This window comes from Vicugna pacos, chromosome 5 (assembly GCF_048564905.1).
Source record: "Vicugna pacos chromosome 5, VicPac4, whole genome shotgun sequence".
In the NCBI taxonomy this organism is placed as follows: Eukaryota; Metazoa; Chordata; class Mammalia; order Artiodactyla; family Camelidae; genus Vicugna; species Vicugna pacos.
This window is the reverse complement of record NC_132991.1, coordinates 36,930,426-36,958,379: the sequence shown is the minus strand read 5'-3', so window position 1 is coordinate 36,958,379 and position 27,954 is coordinate 36,930,426. Positions and strand designations below refer to the sequence as shown.

Sequence of the window (27,954 nt, the reverse complement as noted above, 5' to 3'; positions counted from 1 at the left end):
CAATTATATATCAAGTACTTCATATAGATTATTCCACTTAATTCTCCAAATGGTAAAGCTAAAATTTAAAAAAATTTAAGATGTGTATTTCCTGATGTACAGTCCCCGCTGACCACGAATTGAGCTTTGAGATTAAAGTCACAACCATTCTGTGGCAAACCCTTCAAATACCTAGCTGCCATTTGAAAGAAAAACTGTTCTAAATGTAATATCATACATAATATTATACAGTAACCATTTCTTCTATCTAAAAAAATATGTGTATTTCTGATTAGGAAAATGACATACAAATTATGGCGCTTACCTGAGATCCATAGAATCAGATCTTCTGGACCACAGTCTTCCTCCCATCACCACACCTCATGTAATATGAGAAGTGCCATTTGTCAGGTATTCCAGGGAAGCCTGGGGAATGCCTTTTCAGATGGCTTTGTTACATATTATTGTCATTAATCACATGTTGAATATATAGAGTATAAATAAACATAACCCTAGTAGCAAGTTCTCTGTCAGTATTAGAATTTAAGTACAGTTAATGAAGTAGCCATTAAGCAACTGCTTAAATAAACATTGGTAGGGTGGCTTTGAAAATGGTGTTTTGTGCCTGCCTCTAACTCGATGACTTCTACAGACTTTGCATCTCATTCCTGGCCCCAGCAAAATTCTGTGTATGTACAAGCAAGCCATCCAGTATGTAAATCCAGTTCGTGACTGGACTCCAAATGATGTTAGCTTTCCAGTCTTCCCATCACCTCTTCTCCACTCATCTGTATTCCTTCTGGATGTCTTCTGGTTAATGTTACCCCTGCTCTATGTCTTCCCACACCTGTTCTCCTACCAACTCCCACACCATGGCCACAGAGCTACAGAAGTGGGTAGGATGGGGGGGAGCTTCTAAGATATCACACAAGAATGGTCCCCAAATTGGCATCAACTGTATCTTGCCAACAGCACTCAGGCTGCCAAAGCAGAGGCTCCAAAAATGAAAATGTAAACCTGAGGTTTTATTCCTCCAGATTAAGTTTTTAGAAAAACAAAAAGTAAAAATTAAAAAATTCCAAGGAAAATAAGCATTCTATATCTTTCTCCTGCTTTTAGTTAGTGGCTATCAGTGTATGCTTAAAAAAAAAATCACATGTGTGCCTCCAGGTTGCCAAAGCACTTTCAACATATCCGGAGGATTTTTATTATTTACTTTCTCAAGTTACAGTATCAGGAACCATAAAACATTGTTTACATAATCTTTGGTGAAAAAGCTGTGCCCAGTGAAACCTGCTATAGGAAACCCTAGTACCATTTCCTTGACATAGACTTAGAGTTTTTTGCACAGTATTTCCTCTTGACAAGTATTAGTGATTTATCATTATCAGAGTGTTAAAAATATTTGATAAACCTTATAAATAGCCATTCAATATTCACATAATCCTGTGCCATAGCTCCCAGAAAATAAGTAGTCATAGAAACTATAGATGCAACTGTTAATATGTGTAATTTATTAAAAGGTATAATTTTTATTAAAATTTTATTCATTTTTGAAAAAGAATTTCACATATGACATATATATACTTTGTATATATGTTTTTACATGTATAATATATATATTTACATGGACCTATGCATATGTATGTGTTATATATATTTTCATATCTATATATAATTTTATTTGCAGGGTCCAGTATCTAGAATATATCAGGAACTCTTATAATTCAACAACACAATTTAAAAAGAGGTAAAGAACTTGAATAGACATTTCTCCAAAGAAGATACTAAACAACAAGCACATGAAGAGATATTCAATATCTTTCACCGTTAGGGAAATGCAAATCAAAACCATAATAAAGTATCACTTTATACCTCCAAGGATGGCTATTAAATAAAAGAAAGAGAAAAAGTGTTGGCAAAGATATGGATAAATTGGAACCCTCATTATATTGCTGGCAGGAATGTAAAATAGTTCAGCTGCTGCGGAAAACAGTTTAGCAGGTCTTCAAGAAGTCAAGCATAGGATCATCATGTAACCCAGCAGTCCCCCTTCTAGGTATATATCCAAAAGAACTGAAAACAGCTTCTCCAGCAAATACACTTAAAGGCATGTTCATAGCAGCGCTGATTCACCATAGTCAAAGGGTAAAAGCAGCCCAAAGTTCCATCAATGGATGAATGAATGAGCCAATTGTGTTAAACACATATAATGGAATATTATTTATCCATAAAAAGGAAGCACTGATGCATGCTACAACATGAATGAACCTTGGAAACATGCAAAGTGGAAGAAGCCCAGACACAAAGGCTATCGTATGATTCCATTTATATGAAATATCCAGAATAGGTAAGTCCACAGGAATGGAATACAGATTGGTGGTTCCCCAAGGATGAGAAGAAACTGCTTAACATATAAAGTGTTTTGTTTTGTTTTGTTTTGTTTTGTTTTGTTTTGAGTGATAGAAAAGTTTTGGTACTAGATGGAGTTGGTGGTTGTACAACACTGTGAACAGATGACACTAATTTGTTCACTTCAAATGATTTGGTTTTGTTGTGTAAACTTAATCTCAATAAGTCTTTTAAAGATCTGGTTTTAAAAAAAACTTCCTTTGTAAAGATTTTCAATATATTTGTAATAATTATGGCACAATTTCTAGAATCAGTAGATTGAAGTTTTTAATCTGAGAGATTTCAGAAAATTAGGCTCTTGGGTGCTTTATAAATAATTATTTTAATCCATTTTCATTGCCAATAAAAGAAATACTTTCATTCTCAGTTAAAGACAAAGTTAAAATTTGTTAGTCTTATTTAATCAGTTGTCATTCACATCTCTGGACATAGAAGAGAGGAAACCCATAGAATTCACCCCCCTCAGTCATTAAAGAGTCATACCTTATACCTCATGAGCACTCAAAACACTTAGACTTCTCAAATATCAGATATTTGCTTGTCTGACTCAAATTCTGTTCTTCCACATTCCTGCTCAACTGCACTCACATATCAGCTCTTCCAAAAGGACTTTTCAAATAGCCAACCTCAGGCTGCCTCCATCTTTTCTCCTCCCATTCTGTCTTCACTTCAGTCTAGAGAAAACTATTAAGACAGACTCTTTTTGCCAAGGCCTGTCCCGCTCCCATACCGTGCTCTCAATCCTATGCTCTTTGAATGTTCCCAGCTTCTTTATCAGAAAATGAAATCTGTAGCTGTTGGAAGGGAAGAAAAGTCGGTTGGGTGACATCTCCAAAACTCATGGATTTGATTCTTAAAAAATGGAATCTCCACAGCTACTTTGGAAAGCAGTTGGGCAGTCCCTCAATAAGTCAGAAGTCGAGTTATCATGTAACTCATCACTTCTTCTTCTAGAATTCTTTACCATTCTTTGAGAATCCTACTTTACCTAAGAGAATTAAAAACATAGTCCAAACAAAAACTTATGCTTAAATATTTATAGCAGCATTATTCATAATACTCAAAAGTAGAAACAACCCGAGTGTCCATCAATTGAATAGTTAAACCAAATGTGTTATATACATATGATGGAATATTATGAAGACATACAAAGGAATGATGTACTGATTCGTGCTACAACATTGATGAACTTTGAATATATGCTAAGTAAAAGAGGTCAGACACAACAGGCCATGTATTGAGTGATTCCATTTATATGAGATGTGCAGCGTAGGCAAATAAATAGAGAAAGTAGATCAGTTGTTGTCAGGGGCCGGGAAGAGGCAACAGGGAGCAACTGCTAATGGGTACAGGGCTTCTTTTGAAGGTAATGAAAAGGTTCCGGAAGTAGACAGTGGTGACGGTTATACAACATTGTGAATATACTAAAAACCAGTGAATCATACACTTTTAAAATCAGAGCTAAACTATAAAATACCTGGAATTGCCAACTGTTTAATCTTTAGACATCTTGCTATCTTAGCCATCTGGCGGCGGTGAATGGATTCAGACAGAAGTCAAAGCAGATTCCAAGGAGGTGAGGAGATTCTGCCCGGTCTCCCACCACTGTTTGGCAGAGCCCTCCCTGAGGAGGGAAGTAAGGATTCAAATCCACTTGTGGCTTTAAGCAACTTGGTTGTCTGTTCTATTCCCTTGTCTCACTGTTTGTAAAATGGAGGCAGAAATATTTAACTTACTCTATATGGTGAGGATTAGAGAATATCACATTTAGAGAGTTTTGCTTTTCATAAGCATTAATAAAGGGCAAGTATTTCTATAATCTTAGGGGACTTGCTCCTCATCCCTGAAGTATAAAAAAAAACTGACCTTAAACAAAGAAATATTTTCAAAGTATTATTCTGTTCTAAATCTGCTGATTAAAATTAAGCCTGTATTTGAATTCTATGTGAAAATGAAAGCCAGCAATCACCTAATCAGGTGGTTGGGACTATGTGTTACTCACTGAAATGCATGATTATTACACTTTCATTCAGGTGTTAATTCAAATGTATCCCTGAAATTATAATTTATACTTGATTGTTTTCATTAATGTCAACTGTTCTAAATGATAGATTTATGTAGGACAATTGTCCAGAAAAATAATAGATGAAAATTGGTGCTTAATATATCAAAGCAAAATTTAGGATATTCATTGAGTCACCTTTTTTTGCTGTACGTTATGCCTAGTGTTGAGAGGAAGGCGTGAAAAAAAAGAAGAAAGTCTAAGATCCAGTCTCTGGCTTCCAGAGCTACCTGATCAGTGTATATGGAGGAGGATGCTGGTGACCATGGAACAGATTTATGAGAAAGAAAGGGAGACTGTGTCTTCTGCATTAGAAAGGGCTTCCTGTGAGTACTCTCGTGTGCTCTATGAAGAGAAAAAGATTTTTATTAAAATGGAAGTGAAAAACAGTCTTTAACTTCCCCTGACAACATGCCCACAAAGAAATGATTTACTCTTCAGCAAGCAAGAGAGGATTAGAACATAGTACTGAGGCCATGGAACGGTTTCTGAGTGCAAAGATCAATTATTTGGTGCAATTTGCTACAAAACAAAATTGTAGAAATTAATTCTCTATGTTTGAAGAATAAAATAATCAAATAATGAATTGCTTAAATTAAATAAAATTCTACTTAAAAATAGGATAATAGCCTAGGGAGCTTCAAAAATTAGCCTTCACTCTACTATTATATCATTTCAATAACACCAAAAAACCGTCTGTATCTTTACAATAGGTGACAAAATGTGAGTTGGTTATACTGAGCAAGTTTCAGGCAGAGGGCAAGTCTGATTACAAGACATCATGAATAAGAAAAAGTGCTTATAACTCCATTTTTCATTTTCTGCATTTTTTAGTGTACGGATTTCAAATTTTCAATATTCTAATGGCTAAAGTTACTTCCTTTTACAGCAGCCTCTGAAAAATTGCAATGTTTTAATTGGTTCACATTAAAAACTTAGAAGCTTGAAGGAAAGAAAGTCTTTCCAGATGAGCAAGAGGTTGGATAAATGTAATGACATATGGTTTGTTTTTTATAGCTACAATATGCGAAAAATAGAAGCATAACACATGTATTCAATGATACATATGTATTTATACATATAAATATAAATTCTGATTATAAATTATGAGATAAGATTACTTTGTATAAATGTGATTTTGTTTTCTTTCCCTTTCTTGTTCCCTTTATGAATAAAAATAACAACTGAAACTTAGAACAATTTTAAACATCTCATTATACCAGGGATGCAGCAAAAGATAAAATCGACGTATGCAAAACCATGATGCCGCATGGTCCCCTGCTCAGACTTGCGAGCTGGGCTGTCTGCAAGGTCTCAGAGCCTCAGGGCGGGAAGACTGTCCACCGATCTTATTACGGAATTTCCCCCCACCCAGCAGGCTTCCTCGGAATCATTCCAGATGAAAGGGTCACGAACTGTTTCTTAAATATCTCTCAGTAAGGATGTATCTCGCATCCTCCGGCAAACTCAGAACTTCTCTGGAAGTTCTTCCTTTATTGCCCCTGGATGCCTGAGCTCATCAAGACACTCATGGAGATGTGTTGGGCATCTGATTATTACATTCTATGTACTCGATTGTTAAAGTTGCAAAGGCTAATGTTAAATGGCTCTCTGCATTTTTTTTCAAAGCTAAAAAAAATCTGCATTGCTATAAACTTTTCTCTCACATGCTAGGCACAATTTCTGTGGGGAGCGAGGACAGATCTTTTGCACACTCACACCTATCTCCAGAAGACCCTTGTTTTGCAGAAAAGTACTCTAGGAATAGTATGCATGTTGAGAGCATTACCTCTGAGAGAAAAAAATGGACCTCAAACTCATCTGCAAAGTGTTAAGGTCACTATTAAATCTTACATAACAGAGTGGAGGCATACCCTCGGGACAAACCTTGAAAATGATTGAGAAAGAGCTACAATCACTATTCAGTTATCTCTGAATGGTGGCTGTCATCCCTGGCCTTCAGTGCAGTGGTTTTTCCATTACTCGGGCCTGGTCCTGTGCTACCATTTTACCTCCAAGCTTGGTTGCCACCATGTGTCTCTGAACTTCATTTACTTTACCCAGCTCATCCTTAGTAACTGAAAGGTCAAACTCTTTAGCTTCCAGAGTAAACAACTAACTGGTGCTAATGGCCCATCCTTATGCTTATTTTATTATAGTTTTAATTTAACTTTTTAGTTCAGAAAATGCCAAAGGTGCATAAAGTAAGCAGAATCACATAATAAACTCTCATAGTAATAACTATGTTATTAAAAATAATAAGTAATAATATAATAAGATATAAAATACATTTATATATAAATAATGTAAAAAATAATAAGTAATAAAAATGTAGAGTCATTTAACAAAAGCCTTTGAAACTTTAAAAGTTGAAACTTTTTTCCTTATAGCTTTTTAAAAATTTTTATTTTATTGGGTTATAGTCAATTTACAACATTGTGTCAATTTCCAGTGTAGAGCACAATTTTTCAGTTATATATGACCATACATATATTCATTGTCACATTCTTTTTCGCCGTGAGCTACCAAAAGCTGAAACTTTAAAAGTGGCTCATTACCCTTTCTAACAATTATCAATAACCTGCCAAGGTTCTATTATTTACACCTCCACCCACACCCCACACTCCTTTTTCATTATCTCTCTTAGTTAAAATTTACATAAGTTGAAATCACAAATCAAATATTCACTATTTTGACAATTGGACATGCCTTGGTAAAACAGATCCCTTTCACAATACAGACTATTTCCACCTCCCCAGGAAGCCCCCCCGCCCAGACTATCCTCTCCCGCCTCTTCTAAGAGACAACCACTGTTCTGAGTTTTATCTAGCCAGTTCTGAGTTTTAGTTAACCTCTGCAACTTCTGTGGATGGACTCACACGGCACGTAGTTTTCTGTGTCCAGCTCCTTTCTCTCAGCCTGTTGTCTGTGAGATTCATCGGTACTGCTGCCAGTGTCACTTATTGGCTCCTTTTTGTTACTGTTCAATAGGATTCCATTTTATGTCTGTTTTTTCTTATGTTTATGGATAGTTTCGGTTGCTTCCTGTTTTAGCTATTGTAAATAAAGCTGTTGTAAATATTTTTGTACAAGTCTTTTTGTGGTTACGTGTTTTCATTTCTTTTGTGTGAAACACCTAGATGTAGAAGTACTAGGCCAAAGGGTCATTGTACATTTAGCTCTAAAGTTTAACCTTTTCTCAGAGTGGTTACACCCTCACCCCTTTTAAATTGCATTTTTAATGTTTTGAATAGATAATTAAACCAAATGGTTAAAAGAATCAAAACAGCATAACAAATACATATTGAGAAGTGTTCTTTGCACCCTGTTCCTGTCTAACCCACTGCTCCACACTGCCTCCCACATGGTAAGCAGTAAAACTAATTTTATTAATTTCTTATGCATTCTTCCTTTTTTTTTTAATAATAAGAGGAACAAAAATTATTTCCACCAGTACAGACTCACGTTACATTACACTAATATTGACAGCACTGTCTTGTCTATTTTCGGTACAGAAGATTGTATCTCTACATTACCTTGTAAGGCTTCAGTAACTGAAGTGTAAAACAAAGCAAGCAAACTTTCCCCCCCCAAAAAAACAATTTTTTAAAACACAGTGATGAATAAATAAACATATACATGCTCCCTTCCCTTTTCTAACACAAAAGGTAACCTACTATATACCCATAATACACCTTCCTATTCTCACCTAACAACATTTCAGAATCTTTCCGTATTGGTGAATAAGGAGAGTCCTCATTCTTTTTCTAAACACTGCTTTATTGATGGCCTCTGGGATTGGTTCCAACCTGCTACGATTATGCAAGTGCTGCAGTAAAGAAACTGGTGCCTACATCATTACTTATTTATGTAGGACTATTGATGGGATAAATTTTCAAAATGATGCTTTAGCCTACCTAGACCAAGAGTTATAGGTATTTATAATTTTGTTAAAGTTGCCAAATTGTGCCCCCAAATGTACTGTGACATGTTGCACTCCCCTCAGCAATAGAAGAGTTCCCCTTGTCCGTAGACTTGCCACCAGAGTGCACTGTGAACCTGGATCTTTGCCATTCTCGAATATTTCAACCCAAGTATCCTGAACAGCTGAGGAAAACAAAGACGTAAAACCCTATGATTTTATGAAGTGAGATCCTAAGCAGAATCTGCTACATAATTTATAGGGCCAAGTGCAAAGCAAAAATATGGAGTCCTTGTTAAAATATTTTTAAGAACTTCAAGATGGTAAGAGTAGAACATTAAGCCAAGCATGTGACCGCATGCAACGGACAGTCTGTAAGCCCATGGAGTTGTCCCTGGTCCTAAGCACCATAAAGAAAGCAAGAAACCTTTGAATAAGTACTTATTTTATCTTAAAATGTGATGCACATTTTTGCACTCTATTCCATATAATAATCATGTTTTATATTACTTCTATCAGGTCAAACTAACCCTCCATGAAGGAACGCATATCATAGCTGTTGTGTGGCCATACCCCCTGCAACCACCAGGCACCGCGTGCAGACTGATGAGCCTGCGTGGAGAACTCTAAACAACATCTCTCAGAACATCGCTGCTCCCAGACAAGCTTCTTAACACTCGTTATACAGATCCAGGGCCCCCACGTTCCCTGCCTCGTGTCTAAGTAATTGAATAGCTGCAGTGATGGGAATTAGAGGCCAGGTGGAGATGGGTGTTGGGACAGTCATTCTAAGAAGATCCACTAGTCCAAGCTGCACTGGATATTTGTCTTAATTTCTGACAATATGCTCTGTTTGTTAAGGAGCCTGATTTCCCCTTCCTGGGGAGGAGAGCAGTGGGGCTTTTACTACTTCTGCACTCTCAGAATGCTTATCACTAGTGATGTTGGGAACCCTCCCCCCAAGAATCAGTGTTGCTGGGCTGGAAATGAAACTAGAGGACATTTCCTGAAAGAACTTGGGATAGTCACTTTAGAAACAATAGAAAGCAAGTCGGGTAGAGGGAAAGAAAGAAATTTTGTAATGAGATTCTGGGAGAGGGCATTTACTGAGATGCCAGGTGCTAGGGTAAGGCCCTTCTATACATCACACATCTCCCTTCTTAGGGCTGCTCCCACGAACAAGTAGCATCTGCAAAGGACAGACAGACAGAGAAGAGAGGAAGAAACATCTACTCAAATAGCCAAAGGGGGGAAAAAAAGAAAAGAATTGAATGTCAAACGATTTAATAAAAATATAGCTAATATACTCATGAGGACTGAGACCAGAAGGAAGAACAATCTGACTATGTATTAAACGAATCCACACTTTCAAGCCACGACAATACGTACCAGTGTTACTCCAGACGGCCCTGAGGTGCGCCACTGTTCTCTGCTCTTTATCCCCCTCTGCTGGTGAAAGCAATCTTCAGGTCAAAACACCAGCAAGCACCAGGGAGAAGCTGAAGAAACGAGATGGGTATTTCATTCTGTTTCTCAGACTTCAGTACGCCTATAAATTGCCTGGGAATCTTGGTAAAATGCAGATTATTATTCAGGAAGTCTGAGTTTGGGTCTGAGAGTCTGCATTTCTAGCAAGCTCCCAGGTAATGCTGGTCCTTGGACCATACTTTGAATAGTAAGGCTTACACTGATGGTCTACCATCAGGTATGTCCAGCACAAGTACCCCTTTCTATCTTGTGGTGACCTAGAATGAAAAAGAGTAGGAAAACAAATACATGTATATGTATGACTGAAACATTGTGCTGCACACCAGAAATTGACACATTTTAAACTGACTATACTTCAATAAAAAAGAATGCAACTCCCCCCCCCAAAATACCAAAAAACCAAATACTCCTCCCTGAGGTCTCCTAATTTCGCATAGAACTGATCTTTATGGCCTTTAGGCAGCTCTACATCCAAGAGTGGGTCCAGTCTACAAAGTAAACCATTCAAGTTCCTCAGGAGTGTTTCTCCAGTTGTCTCAATGACTTACTTCTGTACAAGCTCCATTGTGCAGATGATTATATTAGAATATTGGAATCAAGTTGAGAAATGTTGCAATGATTTTGTCAGATGAAATCAAATTTTTATTTTAGAAGAGTCATTTAACCGACACTCTCATTTGCAAATCAGAAAGCTGAGGCTTAATAAAGAGAGTACGTGCCTTGACTGAGGCCACACAGCGTGTTGACAGCAGCCAGACTAAAATCTCATCATACCAACACTGTCCTCAGGCTGTCTGCCCAGATCATTTCTCATTTTCTTCTTTCTCAAAGGTGGCCAGACTCATAGCTGCTAAATCCTACAGATCACTGAAGTCCTGATTGGCAGATCACAAAGCTCAGGAAATACGACCAGACACATAGTGACTTACTCTTTTGTAAATTAGTATCCAGCTATCTTACCAGCAGAGTTAGCCTTTAAATATACATTAGAAGGAAAAAGTAACATTAGACTCTGTCTTATTAGCATTGTCTGTCTTGGATGTTTAATCCTCATTTTGCTTTATCCTTTCTGTCTGAACCCAGTATATTACAACAGGATACATTAGGTTTTAACTGACATTCTTAAAAATTCTCCACCAAAACAATGCAATTAATTTTGTATAGTGTAGATGAGACGATTCTTAAGACATACGCTTCGAGTGAGTACTTTATTATTTGGCGAGGTACAAGAATTAATTATTATATTAAGATAAATTCATCACAGTTAAACAGCAAACAAAAGGGCTTATAAGACCCTCAAATAAGGCCCTGTTCCAAGTGGGTTAGCCATGGACTGTGTAATTTCATGTTTGTTTGTTTTTTTTGGCTTCAGCATCAAAATTCATTTTAGAGTACTTAAGTGATTTTCATGCCTGACCAAGAGTGAAAGGTGAATTTTCCAAACTGCTCTTTCCATTCCCCGGGGGAAAAAAAAGCACCAGAGTAAATAAAAAGTTTCCTGGTCTCTGAGGTCTCACCCAATATAAGCATAAAATGCAGATGAGCAAAGTGAGTGGGCGAGTGAAATTGTTTGTAACAAACCCCATTATTTACAGATGAAAAATTTATATTGTCAGCGTAATATCTGCGAGGCTAAACGACACTGGAGAGTATATAAAGGCAGGGCACTGTGGTGCAGAACTGTAGAGCTCAGGGCACAGCACACCCAAAGTTCCGAAAAGAGGACGCGCTCTCTCTCCACCTGTTCTGTTCGCATCCTGGTGTCGGAAGGTAAGATTAATATGGACTGATTATACGATTGTAAATCCTGTTTGGGGTGAAGTTGAGCATTCTTAAGGGGGCAAAGTATTATTAACTGAAATATTGTTTTTTCATCTTATAGTTTACTACTAAAATACGGGGCAGAATTGAGATGAAAAAAGTGATATAAAATGCATTTACATATACTTCAACATACCAAAGCCGCAAAGTGAGTTAGAGAAACAATTCAATGCAAAAATATCAAATAGAAAGAAAAAGATTCAAATCAATGCACATATCACAAGATTTAACTGTTATAACAACGGCATTTTAAAAATAAGTTGTAACGTTTTGAAAAATAAAAATTTTTCCTTGGATTTGATAAATGTTAAGATGTGTATGCCTTTGAACAGAAGGCGCCTTTCAGCAGAAATGTATGTGTCCATTAGAGATGCTATAACAGCAGTTGCTCCTTATCAATGAAAACGTATGTTTTTCAAAAAGAGCAGAATCCACATCATCGTTCAAATATTCAAATTTCTGATAAGTCTATCAAAAACTCAAAGCCCATGAAATCAGCTCTTTGTAAATAAGACATAGCATATTCAGTGCTGAGAAAAAATATCATCAATTACTGGAAATTCTGTGGATGGAACTGAGTAGAGCCAGAGATTCATAATTATTTACTATGTATTGAGGACCAGTAGTAATAAATAAAATATCTAAAGTGTCCACATTCTGAAATGAAATTGTAGTAAATCTCTTTAGGAAAAAAATCAGATGTTCTAAATTACCTATTTAAGCTCTTAAGGACAAAGAACAATTTTATGGAGATCCTCAATGGAGTAAATGATTATGTGATGTGTTTTTTTCACACATACCAAGGACCTGTGAGAGGAAATAACCTACAACACCAATATATTTAGGGAGATAATATATGTCACCTTGCCTATGTCAAAAATCAATCTTTCCAAAAGACTTTCTACTCAGGAAATGCTCTTGGTACCGTATTTCCTTTTAAATTTGAGTGGACGTGTAACGTTCTTACAGAACTGCAGATTCTTTCCTCAGGCTTTCTAAAGCAGAGGTAAGGAAGTAACTGGAAATTTTTCTCTTATTAAATAAGATTTTGACACTAAAATAACACAAATATTTGCTTTCTCAGTAGGGGTATTCAACCAACCAACCTTGTTCTTAAATTTTTCGCAATTCCTTAGACTTTTACATAATGAACAAGGGAAATTTTAAAAATCAGTCTCTTCTTTCAGTAGAGGTCATTTTACTGCCTGGAGAGGACTTTGAACATTCACTTCTGCGTGGTTGTTTCTTCTTCCCACAGCGGCAAAAAACCACCTGCTCCGTATCTGCCTCTGTAGAACATAATAGAAGATGTTGCAAGCCGTTTAGGGACGTTGCATGGAAGGAATTATTTAGTTCTAAATTAACTTTCCAAGAGTGATGTCATCCTAAAAAGAAATGGTTGCTTTAATTTTTTGAAGTTTCTAAAAGCATGAATTAATAAGTAAGAATTATAATCAGAAGACCCTGCCTATACATTTGGCAAGGTTTCCAAAGTTTGCCAACTGGATAAAATGAAACATAGCAAGATGCCAAATGAGTAATTTAACATTGATGAATGAAGAAGGATGAATATGTAGTGCCTATTGTGTTGCTTTGTCTAATTGACCACCTAATCTAAAAAGACTTCGTATTTCAAAGAAAAGAAATTACCACTGCAGGTGTCAGAGTCTCTGTGTTTTAGTGCCAAGGATAGATAGTAATTATGACTAAGATGTTAGAGAAAAGATTGATAGTTTAAAATGATAATATTTGGAAAATACTTGTTTCAAACCAAATGCCATTTGCTAAAAATACTCATTCAAATTTTTTATGGGTAAGCATAATCAAACTTGGATTGAAATCCCCACTTCTCAAAGTAAACATGGTAAGATTTGAAAGCAGCAGAGAAAAGTCCGTGACAAATACTGGACTTGAGGTTTTCATTCAGAAAATAGAGGTGCTCACCCTGTGGGGACATTCTGCCTCACATTCATGTTGGTCCTGCCCTGCTGCATCCACACTGCACCATCATGTCCTTAGCATCCCGTGGCTTCACGGGGCATCTGCTTATGACGTGAGGACAAGTGATCAGGCGCACCGCGCAACCTGGTCTAGGGTGTCGCTAGAAGTGAATGATGTCCTGGACTCAGTCCAATTATAAAACAAACGGGGGACTTCCGAGACTTCAAAAGCGAGCTTTAATTTTCTTTATGACAGTGATCTCTTAGTTTTTCAGTTGTGATCATTCAAGTTGCCAGAAGCATTAGTTCTGGTTGCAAATTGCTTGTCTTTAAAATGATTTTTTTCCCTTTAATTTAGAACAGGTCAAAGCACCCTAAAATACCTCAAATCTGTTGGCCGCTTTATAATTACAAAGTCTAGACCAAGTTACACTATTTAAAATATAAATGAATAATACATCTGAACCGACAGCTGGTATGCCAAGTTGTAGCCTGAGGCTGCTTTAAGATGGTTGAAATGCAGTATAATGTAAATGCTGGGAAGTGAAGGACTATTAATTGAAAGCCAGACTGATAGGGAAGGGGGTGGCATTATGGATAAAGTGCCATTCAAGCTAACCATATGTAGCAGATCATCTACAGTGGGGATTTTCAATGTTTATCTTGGACGTTTTTAATTTCAAGTCTGGAAATGAGCCTTCTAATCATTAACAGAAGTATCCCACACTAATGAAAAAGTTTCACAGTGCTGCTAAACATCTTTTGTATTCTTTTTTGCCACCAAAAAAAAAATCTGCAGGAAAAATATCATCTAATATTTGAAATTAAGTTAGAAATAAAATCAGAATAAAATTGATGACTAGCTTTTTCTTTCTATTTATAGTACTTAATCAAAATTGAACTAATTTTGCTTGACATGTTTAAATATGGTTAAGTGTCTTTATCCCTCTCCCCAACCCCTGACTCTGTGTTCCGACAGGCAGCAATAATGAAAAGCATTTACTTTGTGGCTGGATTGTTTGTAATGCTGGTGCAAGGCAGCTGGCAACGTTCCCTTCAGGACACAGAGGAGAAATCCAGGTATTAAATCTTCAGACTTGAACTAACAGCACTATGGTTAGAATACAGTCCAAGATAACTGTGATTAGTGAATAGGTCTCAGTGATTTAGAATAAATACTATGCATAATTTTCAAATGTTTAAAGTATCATTGCGATAAAGGCTTTTCTAGAGTATAGATCAGAGTATGTTGTTTCATAACCAAAGGGGTGGCCAATGTTGAAAAATATGTTACAGAGGAAATTACATCTCTTTGAAATCTTCAGCTGATCTTACCCCATCCATTTATTACTTGCACTGCATAGTAGATCATGTTAATTATTCACACCAACTTTTCCTTTTTTAATTCCTTTTAAAAAATAACATTTTTTTCCTGCTAATTGTAAAAGTCCTACAGGTTCATGACAGAAAATATGAGTGTACTGTATGTAAATATATCTCAGATCATTTACAGCTTCGTATTATGCTTTTCCTCTTGGTATTGTATTGTTAGCTTTTTCTTACATCATTGCAAATATCTATTAAATATATGCTATTTAATGGCTGCACACTATTCCATCTCATAAATGTATAATATTTATTTAGATATTCCTCCTCTATTGACTACTTAAGAGTTCTTCAAATTTTCACACAAAGAATGCTGCAAATAACATTTTTTCCTACATTTCTTACTATTTTCAGAGGACTGATTTATAGTAGTAAAATTATTGTGTCAAAGAGTTTAAATGAGTTTAAACTTTTTATTATATCTTGCCAATTTGCTTTCCAGAAAAGTCCTACACATATACACTCTCATCAGCGTTATAGAAATACTCCTCTCACAATATCCTCCCCAGTAGTTAATCCTTGCTAATTTGACAGGTAAAAATAGTATCTCACTTCTATTTCTGAGCCTTAATCATATTGAATATTTCCCCATATAGCCATGCCAACCAACTGTTGATTACTGGCATGCAGATTATTCATGACCCAGTTTTAAATTAGTGGGCTTCTTCTTATCTTCCTTTGAACTTTTAATTGTCTTTCTTCCACCATTAGCTACCACATAAGTAGGTAATGGAGCTATTTTTTTATATTAATATATGCAAAACTAAATTTGGAACATAAATCTGCTGCCCAAACAAAAATGATTTGGGATTCTTCACTCTTTTAAAATATTCAAGGCATTGCTCTCTTCTGGAATTATTAGCATAATTATGAGTACATGAATTCGTTGAAAACAGATTTACTTAATCCTATTTCAGAAAAAAAAAAAAAAGAAGCAGCAGCAGCCAGTTGAAAGATCAATTGCTAGATTTCTGAATCAGGATGTACTTAACTCTGGTAAAACCATGAGTTTTACCAGAATAAGGTCTTTCCGAACTGCCAACTGAAATATTGAAAGTACCTGCTTTCCAGCTTCATGTGGTTTTGTACTTTGCAGAGAGATGCTTCTCAAATGAATCTATTCTTGAGAGATTTAGTTGCACCAATCACTGTTCTTCACAGATCATTCCCGGCTCCCCAGACTGATCCACTCAATGATTCGGATCTGATGAATGAAGACAAGCGCCATTCGCAGGGCACGTTCACCAGTGACTACAGCAAGTATCTGGACTCCAGGCGTGCCCAGGATTTTGTGCAGTGGTTGATGAACACCAAGAGGAACAAGTAAGAGTCTGACCCTGATCAGACCTTTGCATACAAATGTGCTCCTTCAATATGTCTAAAATTCCTCCTGACTTTCCTCAGTTAAAGTGCATATCAAATAGTGCCCATAAGCTCTTTCATCTGTGATGATTTTCCAGGTTGATGATGTTATCCATTATGCCTGTGAATGCCCCACCCCTTGCGCCTCCAAAACTCTTACCCGTCCTCCAATGGGACATAGGCTTTAAATTATTTTCCCAGCTGTGGTCTTAGCAATATTCACTCTCTCGCCTATTTGCCTTTAAAAATTGAAAGCCGACTTTTGTGAACCTGCAAAGTTAGGAATCTAATTTCTAACCAAAAGATAAGAGTGAATTCAACATTCCCTTGTAAGGTTCAAACTCATGACTGTGATCACATTTAAAGTATCCTCTAGCCAAGTTAATCATGGTTAGGAATGGAAACAGATGCAGTCTTTTTCTTGTAGAATACAATCCAAGATACACATTTAAAATTACAGCCTAGCTGCACAGCACAAAGAGAGAAGAAGGCAAATAAGAACACAAGCCCATCGTAAGACATACATTTTAACGTCGGACCTCCTTTGGCAGTGTTGGGGGTTCTGCTGCATCTAGGCTACTGGAGGAAATCAGCTGCAAGGGTTCACAGGGATGGTGGAATTTCACAATTTCTTTGGAGGGTGGCCCACAAGGGGAAGGGAGTTATGCATGCAAAGTAGCTGAAGGAATCTAAAAATCAGGAAAAGGGCATAGATTTGTCTGGATAGAATGGAGAAGGGGGAGAGAGAGAGAGAGAGTGAGTGAGTGAGAGACACGAGCCAGCAGGAAGAAAGAGACAGAGCATTGACCAAAAAGTCTTAAACTGGAGGGCACGACTACAGGGAAGATGGCAGTTGTGGTCAGAGAAGACACTGGGAGAAACCTTTGTTAAGTTTACAAACGGAGCCATTGGTGAAATGTGAGAAATCACATGTTTGAAAAAATCCCAGCTGTCTTCATTCCTAGAAAGAGAATGCCACATCCTAGTAAACTAACGTAAAACAATCCTAGCTCTCAGGCGGTTTCTGTTGTGTTTAAGATGAAACCTCTCAGGGTCATATGTGCCGTGGAGACTGAGAGCAGCTGATCAACCTCCACAGAGCACTCTGCACACACTTGAGGATGACAAGGGGTCATCTTCTTAGCTTTCCTCATTGCTCACCCATCACATGTTTCCTTTGATCCATTATCGTGTGGTCTTTCTGATGACATGTTGAGATGCTCCTTTGCTTCCCCTTGTACCAATGAACTAACTCTGGCCCCAGCTGCTTTGTTGGTGAATAGCAGAGCACACTGGGGAATCCGCACACGTTGAGACGGAAGTAAATACAGCTCTAATATTCAATGACTTGGATAAGCAGGGGAGGCGAAAATGAGTCACTGGGGGAGTGAGGGGACTTAGCCCCCTTACCTGTTATTAGCCATCTCCCATCAACCTCACTCCAGATAATTAATGGAGCTTCAAGATGAGCCCCCTCCTCCACCCTCATCTCTCCAATCTCCCTAGCCCCTTCTACACAGAATCTCGAACCCGAAGCTGCCACGGCTTATAGGTGAGAACCATATTGCTAAAGAGACAGATCTTCAACTTGACTTTCACATTGCTTTCAGGAATAACATTGCCAAACGTCATGATGAATTTGAGAGACATGCTGAAGGGACCTTTACCAGTGATGTAAGTTCTTATTTGGAAGGCCAAGCTGCCAAGGAATTCATTGCTTGGCTGGTGAAAGGCCGAGGAAGGCGAGAGTAAGTCTGTATATTCTTATTTAACTTTTTTTTCTTGCTTGATGCTGAAAACTTAGACTACAGTTATCTATATATGGATCTGCATTACAGAGGCAATTAGTAGAGTCCCACAAGAGAGGAAATCGCGGTTTACAAAACTCTTGTCTGTTTTATCTTAGGTAGCAGGTATTAATAATAGGGTTGGACAGGTTACTTTTTTATCCCCCATTATAGTTGTGTTGTAATTAGGGTAGTAATGTGTCAATCTAGGACACTTTTGAGAATAAACAGAGTGATTTGATAACTACACCAGGAAAACAAGCATAAACTAGGACTGTCCCAGGAAAAATAGGGAAAAGGGAAAAGAAGAAATAATGCTGAAAACTTAGTTTGACTTTAAATATATACATACATGATCAACATATATTTACATGTCAGTAAGTATCCAGGTAAAAATGTGATGAAGACTGACAGGAACTAAACTCAAGATGTTTAATGAAATGACACTCAAAATACAGATACTTGGAAACACCCACATATTTAACAACATACCCATTTTTTGTGGAACTTTCATGTAGACAACCATTGAAATATCACAGTTGAAAATGAGACTAAGACCTTTAGGTACTTTCTTGGATCTTACCACAACCAAACACAACCCGGAACCATCTCATTTTCTTGTGACCGTTTTGATTGACATTTGAATTATGATAAGCAGGAAATTCAAGTTCCGTTCTATTTTTATTTTTAGTGAGATTTAAAATGAGCTTACTGAGACTTTAAAGCACTCTCAGGACAAAAGGGAAGGAGTATTGTCACTGATTTTTCGAACATTAACACTCAAATTTACAAAATCAGTGGTAGAAGAGTCACTTACTCTTGAGATTATTTTATAGTGTGTCAAAGGGATACCAAAAATTCTGTTAAATAAACCAGTTGAAGAGAAAATCTAATAAAGACTAAGATTTAATCCCTTAAGACTACGCTTGGCAAGGCTGTTATGATAATCATTTGTTTTACAGGATATATTTTTCTGAATTACAAACAAATTACTAGACTCAGTAATAACCTCTGTGTTGACAATACACTCAAATCTTGGAAGCAGCTGGAATATGGAAAGGGCTTGGTTTCAGGTCCCAGCTCTGCCCTTTTCTGCCCACCTCGTTCCCTTTCCAACATGCAAGTTTCTATGAGACTTTTCGTGGCAGGTCCTCTGTAAATAAAAACGTTTTGTTTTCTCAATGACCCTCATGTGTATTACCAGTGATAGGTAATCAGTAAGCATTTATTTGAAGTGTTTAACCAAGTACTAATTTTACCCCTCGTTTTCTCAGTTTCCCAGAAGAAGTCACCATTGTTGAAGAACTCCGACGCAGACATGCTGATGGCTCTTTCTCTGATGAGATGAACACGCTTCTCGATAATCTTGCCACCCAGGACTTTATAAACTGGTTGCTTCAGACCAAAATTACTGACAGGTGATTGTATTTTAGTTCATTCCGAAAATCATCAAAACTCTCATAGATATCCTACTGCTCCAGCTTGTTCCTATGTGGGGAAGAGAGTCTTTGCTCTCTTGGTGCACAATCAAAACTATGAATCTTTAAAGAGTACATTATTATATTTGTTTTTGATCATTACAGTTTTATCCATTCACCCATTTATTCCAAACATCTGTCCTGAATGTCAATAAAGGACAAGGCATTAAGACGACAGATATGAATAAAAAATGGACATGTTAAGTCATTTACATCTTAAGGTCACATTGCAAATAGCTATGTGTGTTGAAATTTTAGCACAAAGTGAAAGTTATATATGGTATTAAATACTTAATGTAATAGCCATAGTGGTAAAAATTTAAGTGCCCAAATTAGCCACATATTTTGATAGAATATAATTGCTTTTTATAGTTATTCATACTCTTTGTACTTCTTGATAGGGGAACTTTAGGATAAGTCATCTTTGAATGTAAATATTTGGAGTCCAAAAGATAAAGGGATGTACAAGAGGAAAAGATTGATAAACAGCTTTTATCAAAATAAATTATTAATATACTTCCTGGATAATTTAACTATATCATCTGGATAGTATACTGTGTTAAATCATTCTCTCACTCTCTCTTTTTTTTATCTCTAGGAAGTAAGTATGTCACTGCTTTAAGATCATCTTCACAACATCACCTGCCAGCCATGTGGGATGTTTGAAATTTTAAGTTCTGTAAATTTAAGAGGTGTATTCTAAAGCCATATTGCTTTGCATGCCAATAAATAAATTTTCATTTAATACTGTGTAACCAAAAAGATTATAAACAGAATAAACCATTGTCAAAATATTGCTAACATAAGAGCTTTAAAATATGGAAGTACAGAGTTCTCTTATTTTCTTATTTTGGATGAAGTACCCCAACCTGCTTCCACTTAGCAAAGAAATTGTTTTTCTGTGATAGTATTTGTATATATAAATTACTCCAATCATGACATATCAGCATTATAATAATAGGATAAAGGAAGGACTGGTAGTCACAGTTGTGAAACAAAAGAGAACTTTCTTCTTAAAACTTTTGTCATAAAAATGCTCAGCTTTCAATATATCAAAGATAGACTTAAATAAAATTTTCAAGCTTCTTCACCATCATCTATTTTCTCTCTTCTTTGTGCTCCCACTTCTTCCAAGTACCCCTTCTCCCTAAGCTGGTAGCCCACAAGCCGAATCTGGTGCCGAGATGGATTCGTGTTTTGAATTGTGGCACAGTGCTTTATTGTTTTGAGCCAATATTGAAAAATCAAGTTATTTTATATTAAAATAATTGATTTCTAGCTTCTCTTGAAAAATTAGGTCATTAGGTAATATGAGAGCCACCAAATGAATCTTTTCTGGAGCTGAGTACAGCTGCCTCTTTCTGAAGGGTCACATGCTTTTCAGCTCACTATTGTGCCTCCTATATGCACACACACACACACACACACAAATGCACACAACACACATCTGTGCATGCTCACACACATGCAGGTAATGTATACAGAAGGCACTTTCCCCTGGCACATTTTATTTATTCATATTACTTGCCTGTCACCTGCGGGCATTTAAGTTTGTCAGTTATAACCTGTACCCTCATCTCCCTGTCCTGCATTGTCCAGAATCTTGGGCCAGTCTAGTGCTGATTGCCATGCCAGAGACTTTGCTGCATACAGCACTGCCAACTCTTTTTCTCTCCTTTTTATTATTGAGATACAATAAACACATACCATTGTGAAGGTTTAAGGTGAACAACAAACTAAAACAGGCAGATGTAAATATAAAAGAAAGTAGGGGTCGCACTTTTGAGAGCAGAAGGTAAAACTCAAAGGAAAAAATATTAAGGAAAAGAGGGACACTTTAAAATGCTAAGTGTTCTGAGTCATAATGAAGATCTATAACAGCTGTTAATTTGTATGCGCCCAATAACACATCAACCGTTTTCATAAAGCAGAAACTACACGAGATTTAAGAAGCAAGTGTCAGAAATATACTGATAAAATTAAATCTTAACCCTTCTCTCTTAACTCAAGATAGAGTTAGGGAAGCAAAAAGTTAGGCTACAGAGACCAAAACAACATAACCAGTAAGATAGATTGTATAGCTCTAAACTGAACTGGGAATTCTTATGAAACAGGATACATGTTTTCCAAAATGAAATGGAAAGTACACAAAAATTGACCACATAGTTGGCCACAAAGAAAACCTCAATACTTACACAAAGAATTATACGAATTCCAAAGACTGAAATCATTCAGAGTCTGTTCTCTGACTACAGTGGAATTAAAACAGAAATCAAACACAAAAAGATAGCTTGAAAATCACAGCTGCTTGAAACTAGGCAATAAACCTAAATAAACTATGGATCAAAGAAGAAATCATAGAAGGAATCAAGAAATACTTTTGAATTTTATCAAAATGAAGATACAATAAATACAAATCAGAGATATAACCAAAGCAGTATTTAAGGGTAAAATACAGCTTTAAATGCACCTGTTACAAAAGAAGAAAGTTTGGAAATCAATAGCCTAAGATTTTACCTCAAAAAGCTGGGGGGAAAAGACAGCAAATTTCAAAATGTAGAAGAAAGAAAATTTTACAAATATAGGAGAAAATATGAAATGGAGAAAAATTACCAGTAAAAATTAGCAAAACCAAAAGTTGATTCTTTGGCTAGATAAATAAAATTAATAAATCCCTAGCAAGATCAGGGGGAAAAAAAAAGAGAAAAAATTACCAATATCTGTAGTAAAAGGAGATACCTCTAAAGATCTTACAGACAATAAAAGGATAATAAGAATATGGTATTTGAAATTATATGCCTGATAAATTAAACAGTTAGTCAAAATGGACAGATTCCCTTTAACAATGTTACTAAAATACACACAAATAATAGAAAAATCTCAATAGTTCTCTGTCTATTATGGAAATGGATCTGTTATTTTAAAAACTTTTCCAGAAAAGAACTCCAGGCCCAGATGGCTTAACAGGTGAATTCTTCTAAACATTTAAGGAAGAAAAAACACCAATATTACATAAACTCTTTAAAATAAGGGGAAAATAAAGACTATTTCCCAGCTCATTTTATGAGACCAGGATAACCTTGATACCAAAATCTGACAAAGATTTTACAGGAAAGGAAAACAACACATCAATCTGATTCATGACCATCAGTAAAAAAAAATCCCATACAAAACATCAGTGAGTCAAATCTAGCAATATATAAAAGAAATATTACAGTACAAACAAGGACTGGAGGAAGCAACAATATGTAAAATAAAGTGAGTTGGGAAACAATCATTGAAACAGGTGAAATTAAAACAAATGTCAGACGATTGAAACTGTCTAAGATTTGTTAGCATAAAATATATTTGAAAACCTAGAAGAGATAGACAAAATTTTAAATAAAATGTAATTTTAAAAAATTGGCACTAGTAGAGATTTTTCTAAAAGCTTAAATAAATCAATTTCCACAGAAGAAATGAAGGAAAGTATCAAAGAATCATCTTAAAAAAAGGCACTAGATCCATAAGGTTTTGCATGGAACATCCATCAAACTTTCAAAGAAGTGAGTGATTATGATGCTTGATAAATTATTCTAGAGGCTAAGGGGAGAAAGGGGGATGAATGTCCTCATTCTTTTTATAAAGTGAGTGCAACGTCAATGCCTAAACTTGATAAAGATAGAAGAAAAAGAGAAAATTATGAACTAATTTCATTCATGAAATTTATCTTAAAATCCTAAAAAAAAAATCCCAGCAAATAGAATTCAACAGCATATTAAAAATATTAATACACTATGATCAAGTGCAACTTTATTCCAAAATTATCAAGGGTGGTTCCATATTAGAAAAATCTATTAATGTAATACACCATATTAAGGAGGTCTAAAAAGAAAAAAAATTCTCCTTATCTCCACACATGCTGCATATAAAAATTTAATAAAATGGAAATAATGCATTGCACATTTATATCAAGTTTGCAAAAGCCAGCAACCTAAATGGTGGCACAAATGCGGCACTGGAAGTTTCATATATTCTGGGTAATATTATAAAATGGGATGGATGCCCACTTGGGAAAACTACTTGGCAATTTGTTATGAAGCTAAACTACACGTACCCTATTATATATTAATCAAAAGAAATAGATTATTGTAAACAACCTGAATACCCCACATATCTCTCCATGGGATACTGGTTAAAAGAATCAACAAGCAGTAGCTCCTATGCTTATAATCTCACCCTGAGACAGGCCTCTAGTTTATGCGCTCAGAATTTTTTTTTTACATTTTTTATTGATTCATAATCATTTTACAGTGTTGTGTCAAATTCCAGTGTTCAGCACAATTTTTCAGTCATTCATGGACATATACACACTCATTGTCACATTTTTTTCTCTGTGATTTATCATAACATTTTGTGTGTATTTCCCTGTGCTATACAGTGTAATCTTGTTTATCTATTCTACAATTTTGAAATCCCAGTCTATCCCTTCCCACCCTCTACCCCGCCCCCCACCCTGGTCACCACAAGTCTGTATTCTCTGTCCATGAGTCTATTTCTGTCCTGTATTTATGCTTTGTTTTTGTTTGTTTGTTTGTTTTTGTTTTTTAGATTCCACATATGAGCGATCTCATATGGTATTTTTTTTTTCTCTTTCTGGCTTACTTCACTTAGAATGATATTCTCTAGGAGCATCCATGTTGCTGCAAATGGCATTATGTTGTCAGTTTTTATGGCTGAGTAGTATTCCATTGTATAAATATACCACTTCTTCTTTATCCAGTCACCTGTTGATGGACATTTAGGTTGTTTCCATGTTTTGGCTATTGTAAATAGTGCTGCTATGAACATTGGGGTGCAGGTGTCGTCCTGAAGTAGATTTCCTTCTGGGTACAAGCCCAGGAGTGGGATTCCTGGGTCATATGGTAAGTCTATTCCTAGTCTTTTGAGGAATCTCCACACTGTTTTCCATAGTGGCTGCACCAAACTGCATTCCCACCAGCAGTGTAGGAGGGTTCCCCTTTCTCCACAGCCTCTCCAACATTTGTCATTTTTGGATTTTTGAATGACGGCCATTCTGACTGGTGTGAGTTGATACCTCATTGTAGTTTTGATTTGCATTTCTCTGATAATTAGTGATACTGAACATTTTTTCATGTGCTTTTTGATCATTTGTATGTCTTCCTTGGAGAGTTGCTTGTTTAGGTCTTCTGCCCATTTTTGGATTGGGTTGTTTATTTTTTCCTTATTGAGTCGTATGAGCTGCTTATATATTTTGGAGATCAAGCCTTTGTCGGTTTCACTTGCAAAAATTTTCTCCCATTCCGTAGGTTTTCTTCTTGTTTTATTTCTGGTTTCCTTTGCTCTGCAGAAGCTTGTAAGTTTCATTAGGTCCCATTTGTTTATTCTTGTATGCGCTCAGAATTTGACACCAGTCAGCCACTCCTTCAAGGGGCTCCGCCCGGGAGGGTCACCTTCCCGGAGCCGAGCCGGCCTCCACCGCCCCCAGGATGCCAGTGCCTCAGAGGAGGTTGTCCAGCCGAGAGCTCACCGTCGGGGAAGACAGCACCTCAGTCACACCTCAGCCTCGCTTGACATTGGGATCCCCCCTTCCCCGCATCGCCTCCCCACCAGGAGGGAAATGGCTGTGGTGACAATCACTCTGGAGGCCGAGTGCAAAAATGCCTCCACTTGATCAGCCCTGAGGACCCTGCAGAATACTCATTTTCTGAAGTAGCTAACTGCTTGCCTTGCGAGCCTTGCCACTATCAAAACACTTGCAAAACCGGAAGTTCCCTGCCGACTGCCTGGCAGCACTAGGCATCGTTTCACCTGATGGCAAGACAAACGATGGGTTCTAAACCATACTAGCCATGATAGGGCGCTTCCCTGAGACACCCCTAGCTTGACCGGTTAGATCCCAAAGTCAGGGAGCTCTTGCTGCTGCGTCCCCTGCTCAGTGTACTAGACTACAGCCTTTCCTCGCCCGGATGCATCCTTGAGAGACCCGCTCCCCTCCTTATTCCCTGCGCCCCTGCTGGCACCTCCTCCACACCACAAACTGCCACCTTGGAGACGAGCAGTAATGTGCTGGTTAGTGTTTGATGACCCGTTCTGGGCCACGGTTATCACACCAGTGTTAAAGGTGTGCGGACTCCCACCATGGCCAACCTCACGCTGAACTTGGACTTGGGAAGAACAGTGCGCTACTGCTACTCCACAGGGTTGCAGCCCACAGCATCAGGTCACAGGATGAGAAAAAGTGTTGAATCAGGGATTACTCCTGAGTTTTTATCTTCAGCAATTGGGTGATGTGGCTGAGATGCTACATTAGTTGAGTGAGAGCTGTTGTAATTTGGACATTTAAAGTAAATACACATGGGAATGAAAGAATGCCAGTTTCAGAAGAGTGGGTGGGTTACCTCCAGTTGGGAGCTGGGGAGGAGAAGTAGGGACTGAGCACAGTGCTCCAGTTGTCATGGTATTTGGAAGCTGATGTTTTAAGGTTGGTGGTGAGTACATGGATGTTTGTTTCATTAGTCTGCATATCTGCTTGAATGTCTTTAAAGTGTCATAATAAATGAGAGATGAAATGAAGATACTGAAGGAGAACGAGAAGAAAAAGCTATTGTGTTCCAACTTCCCAGTAAAATACCCATAATAATAAATAATGATAAAATTAATAATGATAATAATAATTCATTATGTGATAGCCATGGCTGGTGATTCTGGTTACAGTTTATAAACTCAGCTTCTCTCATCATCTTAACAACTCTCATTGCATAATATATGCTTAAATAGACTATATTTCATCTACTCATGCCAAATTAGGCCATAATAGCCCAGGAGATGGGCGTGTCCAGAGCACACTAGCTCACAGGTGTTTTAGAGCAGTCACCGTGACCTTCGCATTTCAGCCCATCTTCTCTCATTTCAATTCCTTTCATTATTTTCTCCCATTCTTCCTTGGGCCCTCTTACTGCCCTGGATGTCCTTAGATTTGGACACAGGTGTCTATGTCTCCTACACATGAGCAGTCTCCTCTCTTTTCTTATTTCTTCTTTTACCCAGAATGAACTTGTTCATTTCATAAAACAACTTTAAAGATTGGAGGAAAGCAGCAGTTTGGAGAGTATTTCAGTAATTCAGTTGAGAAAGGATGACGACTTGAATTGACAAACTGAGAGTGAAAAGAACAGAGATGCAGACAAAATACGAAGGAGGTGGCCTGACTAGGAGAAGGCAGAGCAGAGGCTGCTTCCTAGATTTCTGAGTTGATGTCGAGGTGGTGTTACTCCCTGAAGGGTGCGTACGGGTAGAGGAGCAGGTTTTCAGGGTTGGAGGGAAGCCAGTTGGTTTAGCTGGGACATAGAAAAGACGTCCATTTGACTTCTACACCCACCCAACCACACGAGAATCCACTATAACTTGCCCCACAAAGGAGTGATGGAACAACTGAACTATAGTGGACCAAGAAGAGACAAGAAAAGGGGGGTGTGTGCAGATAACAAGTATGGACCACTGTGGGCTTTCAAGTTTTGCCCAAAAGAAAAGGAGTAGGGACTGCTGTGAAGCTGATACATAAGAAGGACATAGGAACAGTATGGTTGGAAGAGGGGTGGGACTTGATGCTATGTTTGCATAATGTTTTATATCAAATGGAGAAAACCTAATAATTTTTCACATGGAAAAGGGAGGAGGGAGAAGGCTGGTTAGTAGAACCAAGGGGTGGTTATGGCTTGATTGAATATTTATTGGTTGGTTTGTTAAGATGAGATGCCTTAGGAACAAATTGTGTATCTCCTCCCTCCCAGCCTGGGCAGACCGCATGGAAAGCAGAGTTGGGAAAGGCTGGTATCAAAATGAAATTGCACACTCTTCTCTTTCAAATAGAGAGAAGAAAGAGGGAGACGAGGGCACAGAGATGAAATAGCACCCTTTCAAACCTAACGCGTCTAATTCTGCAGGTACCAAAAGAAAAAAAATGACCTAAGAATACGATTTCAGGGACTTCCACAGGGCAGAATATGAGTTTAAACCATAACTTTGCTGGAAACTAATTCTGAAGTTTTGCTCTTCAGAAATTCTCTTTCCTCAGGGAAATTACAGGTTCTCGCCAAGACAGAGAGACTCTCACTTTCCCTCCAAATGTTTCTGAGTGATCCCTCTCACTTTCCCAACAATTCTAACTTCGTTTTGGTGTTTGAAATCATTTCTATCTGACATGTGGAACAAATACATGGCATTTCTAGGAAACTAGCCTTTCCCCCCCCCAAGAAAGTTACATTTATAGTAACACATTTTCCTTGAAAACTCACGGTGCTTCTTAACAGTTTTA

The 27,954-nt window shown here is 37.2% G+C and overlaps 1 protein-coding gene across 1 annotated transcript; it reads left to right on the top strand.

The window, feature by feature from the left end:
• The first annotated feature begins 11,520 nt into the window (after positions 1–11,520).
• Positions 11,521–20,727, top strand: GCG (glucagon). Its single transcript, XM_006196218.3, has 6 exons — positions 11,521–11,633; positions 14,604–14,704; positions 16,172–16,333; positions 17,983–18,120; positions 19,434–19,577; positions 20,236–20,727. The coding sequence occupies exons 2-6, from the start codon at positions 14,613–14,615 to the stop codon at positions 20,240–20,242; spliced, it is 543 nt and encodes a 180-aa protein (XP_006196280.1). The 5' UTR covers positions 11,521–11,633; positions 14,604–14,612; the 3' UTR covers positions 20,243–20,727.
• Positions 20,728–27,954: the final 7,227 nt, after the last annotated feature.